General features: G+C 39.9%; 1 protein-coding gene across 2 annotated transcripts; it reads right to left on the bottom strand.

Moving 5' to 3' along the window:
* Positions 1 to 2,384: 2,384 nt before the first annotated feature.
* dlx1a (distal-less homeobox 1a) lies at positions 2,385 to 4,793 on the bottom strand. Of its 2 annotated transcripts, XM_076103725.1 has the most exons (3): positions 4,397 to 4,793; positions 3,921 to 4,120; positions 2,385 to 3,522 (listed from the first exon to the last, which is right to left on the bottom strand). In XM_076103725.1, exons 1-3 carry the CDS (start codon positions 4,704 to 4,706, stop codon positions 3,271 to 3,273), a joined length of 762 nt encoding a protein of 253 aa, XP_075959840.1. In that variant the 5' UTR covers positions 4,707 to 4,793; the 3' UTR covers positions 2,385 to 3,270. The 2 variants fall into 2 exon arrangements, with proteins under 2 accessions (XP_075959840.1, XP_075959846.1); XM_076103731.1 differs by lacking the exon at positions 3,921 to 4,120 and having other exon boundaries at positions 3,377 to 3,522.
* Between the last annotated feature and the right edge of the window lie 7,921 nt (positions 4,794 to 12,714).

The following is a 12,714-nucleotide window of genomic DNA, read 5'->3' on the forward strand; positions in this document are numbered from 1 at the left end:
TGTATCTGCTGCAGGATGCTGCTGCTCATCTTCCTCCATGCAGCTTTCTGCGAGAGCTTGCCTCTTCATTTCAAGCAGAGAGGTGTGTATTAAATGTTTGTATCTTAAATATTCATTGAAAGTATAGAAAAAACAGGAAACAGGCTTGAATTTTGCTGATTTGTCATGGTATCAAACTATTTATATGACTGGTTGGTTCATTGTGAGTAAAATCTTAGGCTGGATATGTTTTTTTATTTTTTTTAAGTCTTCAGTGTGCTCATTTTGTGTGGACAAAAAGTCCTATAGCAAAGAAAGCTGTCGAGAGGATGTAAGGAAGGGGAGACACACAAGTTGTTTTTTAATCTAGTCGCTGCTCTCATTACTCTTACATTGTGCTTTGCTAATTTTGAGGCCTCTTCGCATTGAAAACTCTGTGATGTACACCTGCAAGCAATTTGCCAGCCTTACACATAAGCTAAGTCTAAGGGAACAGTGACGAAATGGCAGCTCACCTATTTCGCTTCTTTCTATTTGCAGCACCACATTTCTTTCAGAGCACTATCTCTTTTGTCAACGCAGAAAGATCCTCCGTGCGAAAAAAAAATGCTCATAATTACCTCAGAGATGGGGAAACTGCATTAGAATAAATAAGGGCGAAATTACTGTAATTATGCTGGGTTTGATGGGCCCAGCTCGTATAATCAAGAGGAGAATACAGCGAAATAACGCTGACCCTCTTGATGCAGCTGCGCCTTTCTGGGGCTAGGTAGGCAGAATTATGTTCACTGCAGCAGCAGCAGCAGCACAATTCATACTCTTTCTTAATGGTATGGAAATGTGGGCCTATTCTCCTTCTGTGGGCAAAGGACTGTATATGTCCTGAGTTTTTTTATTAAAATAACAATAGAGACAGGTCGAAAGGGATGTTAAGGAGTGGATAATATAAACTAGGCCAAAGCTTATTTCTTTTTAGTCTTTCTGAAGCTGAATGTTTTTCAAATGTGATGGTTGCTGTATCAAGACTGCACCAGCATTTATAAAATAATAATACTAAAAATAATCCATCATGATGGTCTGATTTGTCCTTTTAGCAATGAATAAATGAGACAAATGAGAAGAGAAGTAAGTTATTGGTTATGATGTGATGTATATAGGCTGGACCGTGTAAAAGCTGTTTAGCAGACCTCACAGATTGCATAAAATCTGCCATTACAATTGCAAAACATGTATATATTCATAGAGACATTGAAGCTGGATGAGAGCGAGTCGTGCATCTGAATGTCTTTGTTTCATTCTTTGTTTCTTTGCAGGAAAAACATTAACATTTCCGATGCATTGTTTGAATTGTTTTCCCGAATTTTTCGCCCTATTAGAACAATTTTTCAGTTTTGTTGTTTTTTCACCTATTTTCTTCATTATTATTGTTGCATGTAAGCGTTCGGTACGATATTTGAATGGACAGGTTATTCCACTCTCTTTCTTTTGGCATTTAAAAAAAACAACATGAATAAAATTGAAGCACAAAACACATGTTTAAAATTCCTATTCAACCAAAAAAAAGGCGTACTTCAATATCGTGAAACTAGAGTTAATGAATAAAGTGTGAAGTTCAAACAAGGAGGCCTTTGAACTTTTCACTTTCACTGATCTCCATCTGATCCGCCCTGTGTCCCGCGTGCTCATCCAGTCTTTTGCAGCAGCACCTGCCTCTTGCGCGATTATTCACTTAACACACACAATTGATCTCTCCCATTCATGGCACAAAATGGGGATTGTCGGAAGACAAATTGTAAGAAGATTATCTTTAAGAAAAGCTGAAAAGAAATAAGCGACGTTAAATGAATCCAGGTCTCCCGCACCGCGACGGTTAAATCCCCCAAAAATGCAGCTTATATCGGCCAAATGATTCCCAGTGGTTCTTGCCTTTTTAGCTGATGTTCTTTTTTTTGTATAGGCCAAGTACAAATTATTTACATAGCCCGTTTTATAGATTCATAGATATTTGTTAGATTCAACGCCAGATTTATATAATTATTAGGTCACCCCAGATGTGTGACAACATCTGCAACCAGTGAGCAGCAGCAGCAGGAGCCCAGGCGAAATGCTAAACACGACCATAAATCTAAACGACGAGCCTTTTGCAGCTCACACGGTGTCTGCTACAATAACCAACATGATACTGCTTTGTGTCAGCTCACATTAAACCTGCACCATGCTGAAGCCTTTCTTTTCACATGAGATGAGGATGGAGGAGTGAAGGGGGGGGGGGTTCAATCAGACACCTTTCTTGACATAATTTAAATCATTATTTTACTGCTTTTGAACCTTTGCACATTATGTACGTAAACTTCAGAAACAGATAAATAAATTAAAGTGATCAATACAAAACTAAATATTTTCTATGTTGACTAAACACATCTCGACGAATACAGAAAGCCTAAAAACCTGTTTCACAGCGTATCCAGTATACAGCTCAAAACAAGTCTGAAAATGATATACAAAATACAGTAACAAATGAGCTGCTCACCCTCAGAATATTTTTTTTTTGTAAAGCAGCAAATTGTTAGGCCTTTTACATTTTTCACATAACATCGGGGCACGGCATAGAAAAGCTTTGCTTGCGTTAGTGCAGCATTAACAACACAGTGTTGTAATTTCAAAACACACTTACAAAATGAACACAGACTGACCTCAACAGAAAAACTAGTCTGAATAATTTAACTTAAATAACAAACACATAAACAACATAGTAGCGAGTTGAGGCTTTGCACAATATGCCCTGGGGGTTGAGTGTGCTGAAAGCATAATGGTGGAATGTATTAATTATCATTATTTGGTAAAAGAATGAACCTTTAACTGTTACTGAATACAGATTGATTTCAGGTCATCGTCACTTTGGGCCCAACATCTGGTGTAAACAAACACGTGTTTTCTTACAAACAGAATAACTCACACAAGTATAATTTAAAAAAAAAAAAGAAGAAGAAAAGAAACTGCCACAAAAGTGATAAACAGCAGCTAAAAAAAAAAGATCCATTGGTCTACGATTTCCGCTGACTGTCACAGACTTGCTGCCCTTGGGCGCCTTGCGTGCCTTTTCAGTCTCTTCGCTTCCTGCTTCTTCTAGCTGCTTGCCTTCATCCGGTATGAAGAGGCCACTGTGGCGGCATGCGACAGCAAACTCCCGGCTTGTTGTTGTTGTTGTGTTATCAGTGCTGGGCCGCGCTGAGGCCCCTTCACCATCGTGATACACGAGCCGTGGCAGAGTCGAGGGCTGAAGGTCCCTGTTCACATGAGCTGTGACTGTTGCATAGACTCTTGGTGTGCGGTTGGATACCATGAGGTGTAGCTGGGAATGTAAGATCCGGTTGTCCCCACCGAAGTCTTCACGGTGGTCGGCGAGCTCCAGACAGGTGCCACCGAGGGTGAACCGCTAGACAGTCCGCGGCCGGTGGCTAAAGCGGCGGCGTCAATTGTTCCCCCGCCTTGCTTCATCAGTTTCTTGAATTTAGAGCGCTTATTTTGAAACCAAATCTTCACCTGGAGAGACAAAGGAGAATATTAGAAAATGTACTGTTGGCACTTTTACGCACGCAACAGGTTTCCTTGTACAAAGTCAAGAGCATAACATTTTTTTAATAGGCCTATATCAATATCCTGCCCTTGATTATAAAAGGCTATTACTGTATTAAGATGTCATTGAAATTAACACATGAGTGACAGGAAACAAAATGAACCCATAACTTGGTGTCAAACAATATTTCATTGTTTGATGAATGGTTTTCATTCATAATAATAATAATAGCAATAACAACAATACAAAATAAGGCCTGTTGTGGGGGAAAAGCATTCTAAAAGGTGTAAAAAATTTAAAAAAAAAAAGGCTAACGGTGCTGCTGCAGAGTGGAGCTAGTCGTGAGTGTGTTTCATGGACTTGCCTGTGTCTGAGTGAGACCCATCGACGCTGCAAGCTCAGCTCTCTCCGGTAACGCCAAATATTGAGTTTGTTGAAACCTCCTGTTTAGAGTTTGAAGTTGTAAACTGGAATAGATAGTCCTTGGTTTTCTAATCTTTTTCCCTTTACCGTTGAATCGAACCTCTCCGCCTTCGACCACTGTGTTTTTCTCTGCTTCTGGCGCTGAGGGAGAGACGGAGAACAAGAATGAGGAGGCAGTTGTATAGCCAACAGTGCTGCGCAGCTTTGAATACTCGGTGCAAGTTTTACAGGCTGTACTTTAGGTATAATTACCCTTAATTGCATACATTGTTTATAGCGTTACGCAATAAATAATTACCAAGCCTAATTCCAACATCTGGGTCGTCTTTTCGCTGCAGCCAGGACTGTATACAGATGAAAGCCGTGCCAACATAGAAAGTTCATATTTAGGATCCAAAGATGCTGCTGCACACTTACCTGTCTCCTCTAGCCGTGTCTGTGTGAGCGCCGAGCTGTTTTGGTAGGTCTGTACTGTGCTGAGATATGGACTGGTGGAATGGCTGCCGACAGAGTTTACGTATGGATAACCCAAAGATCTGGGGAACGACGAGGCTGGACTGTAGCTGTCGTGCTGGGTATGACCTGCAGAATGTAAACAGTGCATTGGATAGTGTCCGTGAGACATGGAGGAAGGCGACATTTGTTGACTCGGGGATCCAAACTCCATGAAAACGGTTTTTCCTGAGGCAGGGCTATTAAGACTTTCTGGAATCGTAGTCATTGTCATCTCTTCTGGCGGTTCCCCTTGTCTTGCTTTTGTTGTTTTCCTTCTATGATCTCAGTGAAGGATGGGTCCCAATTTAAGCCGAACTGATTTTTTCTGTTTCCATTCATAAGAAAATGTAGTTTGTGCCTGTGAAAAGTCCTAGGTATGATGCTGTGGACCAAGACAAACTCGCTCAAAGGTTTGAATCTCGGACTCATGAATATTCATCAAAGACTGTCGCTGATTGGTCCACTCTCTCCAAGAGGGAAGCCGATTGGCGACGTTGGGGCTGGGTCCGAAGAAGCCGATAAAGTCAAGGAAAACCACAAACATCTAAGACACCCCTTGACATGTCAAGATTCGCTATCATTATTTTTGTTCGTATTATTATTTACAAATCGTGTAATAAATAATAATAATCAATTGTTTACTAATATTGCATACAATAAAGTGCACCTGATCCACGTTTGTCTCAACGCTATCCAAATTTGTAATATTTAATAAAATACCGTACATCGGAGCAGCGCTGGATAATACGGTACAATCAGGTTTGTTAATAAAATAAAAGTGATCATCGTTTATTAATGTTAAATAATAATTTCCAGTCTCGTTAAAGCTACTCCCAGTTTGATTAAATCTTTTTAGATTAAAGCTCTATCTGGAGGAAGGTGTATTAGCATAACACTAGTGTTCAATTTTCATAAGTAGGCTTGTAATTGGTCATGTATTTAACACTTAGGTCTCAGTTACATCTGGCTGCACGGGACGATAAAACAGTTCTGCATTGATGTCAAATTAGGTTTATTGGCTCACGTTGTATAACGCCTGAAAACATACAACGACATCAAAGCCTTCAAAATAGCCCATAACAATTTCTGAACAACAGAAATTGTCTGAGTCCATTTTAAACAGATTTGAAAAGGCAACTGTTTTAATTATGGCTTTCTTTCATAACAATATATTTAGCCCAACCGTGAGAAATTGTTTGTTGTATTGTGTTTCTTCTCACCGAGCTAAATTGTGTTGTAATGAATGCACGCAGGCCTATTTTCTTATCACATTTAAATGCTTTCCAAACGACTTTACCTTCTATCGCAATCAATTAATGGTCACAGTTTTGTTAAATCCTGACACGTTTGATTAGCATGAATCTAAGCGAGGATGGGGGGTGCGGCCAGCCTCCCACAGCCTAACAAAGAATAATTATCCATGGTCATTTGATTTAATTGAACTGACGACTGACAGAAGACATTTCTTCTTGAGCTGCAGGTTTAGACCTCCACAACTCAATAGCTCACATGGAACAGGGTCACTGCTGCAGCTGTAGAGTTTAACCAGGCTATATTAAAAAAAATAAGATATTCATTTCAATCAGCAGCCGAAAGCAACTTACTTTGAAAACCACGTGATGGAAAAGAAGCAGATAAATCCACGCCATTCTGGGTCAAAGAGCCTCCGCAGGACGCACTTGGTGAAAGAATAAGAATAAGAATAAAGTATCCAGCAGTTCTTCATTTCATTAGGATTCATTTGCAGCCTGCTGCTCTTGTTCTGGTGTCTGTGCAGAGCAGAAACACAGCCTGGCTGCTCCATCCAGCAGTCCCTCCATCTCCACCTGAATAACAAATTAAAGGCAGTTAAATTCCGTCACAGTGATTATCAGTGTAATTGCATAATTGAACTCAGAACAGAACTAGCAAGTTGTAAAACGTGCTATCAAAATGCAGGCGCTGGCATCATGGACACGTGCGCCACAGTGTACCAGGCGGCTGCGGATGCCTGAATTTAAAGATATCTGTGCAATATTATAAGCTGGCCTTGTCCCCTAAAATAGGCCAATTTGAAGTGATTTCTCTGGAATTACTTTCGAAAAATGCTTCAAGATTTCCTCCATCAACAACGACAATGATAATGGTAGTACAACCAATAATTATCATCTTCCAGAACAGAGGACTGATTTTTATGGGTACTTGGTGGGTGCGACTGATAACTGTCATTATTTTTCCCACGATTATAGTATCTGCAAATTGACACGCGGCTGTGAGCAAACCATTAACAGAATAGAGGTAGAATTTGCAGAACATGGTAAAATAACTCAACGAGTATACTAATAATAGCAACAGGCTTTTTGTTGAAGTCAATGAAATTTAGGGCTGAGCAGAGTCACAGAATGTATGCTGCATATATCATAGTTTTGCAAAAAATCACATGAATTAAGCAAGTGTTTATTCGCAGGCAACCTAAATGATCAACTATGCGAGTCGTTTTCTCGAGCCATCCTCATTGTCATTAGGATGAGCAGACGGGTGATAATATTACCACTTTAATTTATAATTTGACTCCTCTGCTCGCGGCAGGAGGGCAGCGCAGGCCACAGCGGTCCGTCCTGCAGCGAGGCAGCATGGGCTTGCAACTAGCCGCACTAAAAATAAAGTCCTCCATGCATGGATGGAGCGCAGAGGCAGGACTCATTAGGAGTGAGTAGCTCTGTGGCTGAGGGTGTTTTAACACCTGCTGCTCTTCACCTGAGGGTTAGTGCAGAGGTGGAGAGATAGAGAGGGGAGGGGTGCGGAGGGGTAAACGGGCCAAGATGTCACAGACTTCATTTCAGTCCGGTGATCGAAAGCCCTCCTCAACTGCCATGCCAACCCACATTTTCACAGCCACCAAATATTATCCCGACCGCGGTGCATTGGTAAACTGTGTATCCATGCTGTGTGAAAGCACAGCTCCGCGGGCACCCTGCAGACTCTGCATGTGAGCAGTGATTAATTATTGTCAATGGAGGTGCAGGGAGTTTTTTGTTGTTGTTGTTGTTTCCCTTCATTATAGAGGAGACGAAATGCAGGTGTATATGTTTTTATTTGAAGCATTTATGTCAGTTCTTTTCCAGCTTTAGGTTTCTGGTGACATTTGATCATTTCTGGTGATTTTCCGTCTGCAAATAAAAAAAAGAAAAGGTTTACATTTCAATAATTTCCCCCAACTTGTATAAGGTATCTCTTAGATGCATGTACTCAACATCAAGATGCATAAATGTAACTATCTCAAATATACTAATTCATAGTAAAAAAAAATGAACTGCTCTCTCATGCTTTTTCTTTTTTTTTCTGAAACTGCCCATTATGGACATTATTACCACATGACCTCAGCTACAAATGCAAATGTAATTCGTTGAGTGACTTCCAGCAAAAATGTCTCATTTTATGAAGGTTTATTTCACATTTTTAAGGCAGTGGACCAAACAAGTGAAATTGCCTTTTGTTCTGCTTCCTCTTTGGCTTTTTAATTTGCAGCAGCGTCAATAAACGCAAACTAGATGCACGACAATCAACTCGGTTCAATGTCTATTTTCATGTCCAATGTGGCATCAAGATGTGAATTGATTTTGTTTACTGAGTACCACGTAAACAAAAAAATAGAATCATAATATCGGAGAAACAAGATCGTTATAACGGTTAATTGAATGCATTATCATAAGGGCCAGGGGGGGGGGAATTAAATTGAGATCTTTTTTTTTGTAATTGTTTTCAGAAAAACGAGGAATAAAATGTATTTCTGGACAGTCGAAACCAAATGTACTGCCTCACAATATGTTATAATGCTAATCATTTTTTTGTATTAAGTGCAAGCAAGGTAACAAAGAATGACCTTTTGTTGTTGTTGTTTTTTAAAGACATTTTTGTCCATTTATTCTGATATTCTGACTTCTAAATTAAAATGAGTGTTTCTCATTTGATAATAATTGAGTCTTGGTAAACATCAGGAAATGTCCATAATGTATTATCTGAGTCAGGTTCAACTCTGGTTTCAAATGTTGGTGTTTTCATTATCTGGATCACATATTATGCCTTTAATAACAATTAGAAAGTGTAATAACTTCATTTATTGACTGCCAAAACATGTTATGATGTTTTCTACAACAATTAAATATTGAAACAATGAAAATGTATTGTTTATTTTTAATTGTGTGAAGTATATTAATAGTTTTGTTTGTTTTTAGGCATTGGTGACTGCAAAGAATCAGCATCATGGTGGGAATGTATACTGACCAAAGGCCGCTGGGGCTCCAAACTGGACTTGTTGCTGTCGATGACTTAGACTGCATTGAGTGTTGAAGCCTGGTGACAATAGAAATAAGGAGCCATCGAATGTGACAATGAATTAAATACAAATGGGAATGGTTTTTATCCAGCTTTTTTTTTCTCCTTCATCATTTTTTGTCCTTATCAGAAACAAATCATAAATGGCTTATTTTGGACCTAAGTGACTCTTTTATCCCTAGCAAATTATATTTCAAACAGCAAAAACTTCTCCTGTGGGTGAAAAGAAATACTCTATAATAAACATGTGGACTTAAAGGTCATTGCAACCCCCCCCCCCCCCCTTTAGTGTTCAGAGCAGCTCTCTCCTCAGAAAGCTGGGGGCCACAGTGTGGAAAAGCCCCCAGTGAACTAGTAGAAATGCTGTCCCCATTACAGCAGCAGCAGGGGTCAGGCCATGGCAGCAAGCATCCAACCTGCCCAAAATTGGCTGCAAAATGACCAATTACCTGAGTGAAGGCTGGGGAGAAAGGACTTGGAAAAATATGGCTTTTACTTAATTCAGCTAAACTGTAAAAGAAACTAGTGTCACATTGACGCTTCATGCTCGCTACATGTTACAGTATCTCAACCTGTCAAGATCTGGGCATAAGATTGTCAACTGATCAGAAAATCCATTTTAAAGGATAATCAAAATTTAATAAACTTTGAGTCACGTAGTGATGTGAGAGCTGGATTGCAGGAATATAATCCATATAACATAGCTATAAACTGGGGAATTATTTCACCAACACTACAACAACAATTGATTAAACATCTTTACATGTAGGTCTTATTGAATTAATTTCCCTGCAAATGGAAAACATGCAAATTCACCAATTAAGTCATTTGCCCATGGAGAGCCGGACTGCTTGACGTTCAGCTGCCACTGCGCCTTTAGTCTGAAACCCCTTTTTAGTTTTTGTTAAGAGTTAAGTCTCCAACAAAGACGGGAAGGAGGTCAGCACTCAGCCAACACCTGAATGCGCCTCTCTTTTTTGTGCTCCCCTTGATCCCCACAGTCTGTGCCTGTCATTAGTCTTAATGATGGAAAATTGTCATGTTGATACAAGTCTTGCTCTCCCCCTCTCTCTTCTTTGTATAAGTAGAAGGTGGAAGCTCCATTCGTAACAAAACCGTGGACACTGCATTTGTGCCGGGGGAGAAAAAAAAAAGGCTGTAGATGCTCTTTCCATAGCTGGGATAATTATTCCTACTGTGACCTTAATGATTCTCTCTGTTCATCCTGCATCTCATCCACGCGCCAGGCCCTCAGCAGAGCCCTGTGTCAGGGAATATGAAAAACCCATATAATGAAACCATTTTGGCTGATGGAAAAAAGGGGTTACTGAAGCTGCACTTGCTACAAAGACGGCTCAATTATATGAGTAATTGTGATAATTTTCCCTCCATTCACTGCTTTCTCTGAAAGGTAAAAAACACAGATGCTGAAAGGGAAATTACTTGGACAATATATAATCTGTGAAATGGTCACAACAGGAAGAAAAAAAAGATGACTGTAAGAAAGTGTAGGACTATAAATAGGTATGTTAATGCAGGGCACATAAACACACCCTCAGAAGCTCAAAGCCCCCTGCAAGAATAGAAAAAAAACATGTAACAAATGACCATTGAAAAAAAAGCATGATAAAAGTAGATATGCAGCTGCCAGGAAATTAAACCTCCTTCTCCTTCCAATTGACAAATTTCAGCTCCTGAAAATGCACCCCCATAGTTGGCTATCATTTGTTGTTCTCTGACAGGAAAAGGATAATTACCTCTCTCAGAGGCAGGAGGACTGACATGCCCTTTAGACTTTCCCATGAATGCAAAAGCTTGATAGAAAGCTTGAGGAATAATTTTCTTCTTTGCCTTTCCTTTATGTTCAAGAGCATGTTTTGTTCAGGAGAACTTTGAGATGGCAGTATTGTAGAGAGCATTAAACCATGGGTGTTCATACGGTAAATATGACATCTCTCTGTGTGCCGTGTCTATCAGCTTCTCCATTCGGGGGGAAAAAAAAAACCTCTGAAATGCATTAAAATTTCAATTTCATCTCGCCGGGAGACAGGCGAAATAGTGAGATATGCATTACTTTTTCCTTTCACAGTGGGTATTGGATTAAACATCTCCTCTTCCTCCTTGAAAAAAAAAGCTTCCCTCTGTCAGAGAGGAGCGGCGCCATAAACTCAAGTTTTGTGGAGAAAGAAATTCATTGTATTCTAGGAAGTGTACAACACATGTACATCTGCATGAAAGCAAATGCTAAATGAACTCATCACCGTGTCTTGTAAGATATGTCTATGCCTTGTTTCTGTGTTTTGGGGAAACTGTTCAGCACTGATAGTTAGATACATAGACAAATCATTTTTCTCTTCTCTCTTGCATGTTGTTGCATTATGTCCACAACCTCTTCCCCCACAAGTGCATTTTTTCCCCCCCAAGAAACCTCCCACATGTACGGCCGCTGACCCCTCAGGCCCTGCAATCTGGAATAAATCTTTCCAGACAAGCCGAGCAACATTACAGCCTTGCAGGTCAAATACTTGTATCACACTCAAATGATGAGTCTCTGTCACACACCATGTCATCTGTTTCACCCCAACCCTCCAATAACTTCCGTCCCATTGAGCAGCCTCGTGTGTTATGGGGGCCAAGACTGCCAGAGACCCCCTGGTCCTACCTGATTGTGCCTCCTGTAACATGGAGAAGCGGCTTGGTCCCAACACCAGCCTATATACTAAGCATCGCTTTTTGTGTTGCACACAAATACACACACATGCACACAAACCACCAATCTCAATTCAGTGCACCCCACTGTGCACTTCCTGACAGCCTCCAGAAATGTTTTCAAGTTGTCAAGTCTCTACAGTAATAGCAGTGGCGAATACAACAAAACAATAATCATATGATCAGAAATCTCGGTTATGTAAAGACTGCGAGAATAAAACTGTTTGGGCTGCTTCTTAAAGGCTCTTTCATTTTGTTTCACATTGAAATCTGCTGTAATGTTTTATATTTTGGTCACTTTGACACTGAACCAAATCAAATAATTTGATTTGCAGCAGCTGTTCTGATATTTAAGCACAAATTCAATTTTACAAACAGGTTTATTTAGCTTGACAGGGACATGTGACTGTATGACAATGATTAGGGAGAGGGGGAGTGCTATGTGTTTTGCCCTTTCGAGGGAAGGAAAACTGACTTTTTGGGGGACCGTAGGGGAGTGTCTTTCAACCTTTTCTCATCTCGGATTAATATTTTATTCTATTTATTATCACACATATCCAGCTACAACATCATCTGATGTAACATTCAACAACAGTGACAATAACGGTTCATTTGAAAGCTTTCTGTTTTTGCTCTATTCACATGTGGTTTGAATAGCAGTGCACCATCTTAAATTATGTTTTCAGTTTCAGGTTCTGTCAAACAAACAAATACTTACAACTCAATAAAGTTATATTATTTTAGGAAATTGGAGCGGGGGTGTTGAAGGTGGTCCAAAGAAAATAGGAAAATTCCAGAGAGTGTTTTACTTTAACATTTCAGCTCCCCTCTCCACCCCAATAATTTGTGTCAGTGTACAGTCCTTATCTGAAGCATGTGTTGCTGTTCATGAAACAGCATTGCAATAGAAAACCATGTTGCTGTGAACTATAGTCATTTTCACATACTCTATTGTTATTTCATCTTTACATGCTCCCCGCCTGAGGGTCTAGAGAGAGCATGAGTCGTATGTTGCACAAATTTTAAAGCCCTCTCCGGAAAAGATGCATTTTGTGATTTTATATAAATAAAATTGACTCAACTCTGTTGGTTGAGAAAATGCCTAACCCTAACCCTCTGCCAAAAGTGAAAGGTGGCAGCTTTACTTAGGGACTGTAACAAAATGATTAGGTCGGGGTTGGGGGACTGACCCTGCGTTCAGTCACCAATAAAAAAGA

The sequence above is a fragment of the Anarhichas minor genome, unplaced genomic scaffold (genome assembly GCF_050575085.1).
Source record: "Anarhichas minor isolate MPS153535 unplaced genomic scaffold, ASM5057508v1 ptg000004l, whole genome shotgun sequence".
In the NCBI taxonomy this organism is placed as follows: Eukaryota; Metazoa; Chordata; class Actinopteri; order Perciformes; family Anarhichadidae; genus Anarhichas; species Anarhichas minor.

Excerpts from the sequence above, each read along its gene's own strand:
- dlx1a (XM_076103725.1), bottom strand. The coding sequence starts at position 4,706 with ATGACAATGACTACGATTCCAGAAAGTCTTAATAGCCCTGCCTCAGGA. Across the intron at positions 4,121-4,396 it reads GACACGGCTAGAGGAGACAG|CGCCAGAAGCAGAGAAAAAC; the intron begins GTAAGTGTGCAG and ends TCTCTCCCTCAG. Across the intron at positions 3,523-3,920 it reads TGGGTCTCACTCAGACACAG|GTGAAGATTTGGTTTCAAAA; the intron begins GCAAGTCCATGA and ends TTGTCTCTCCAG.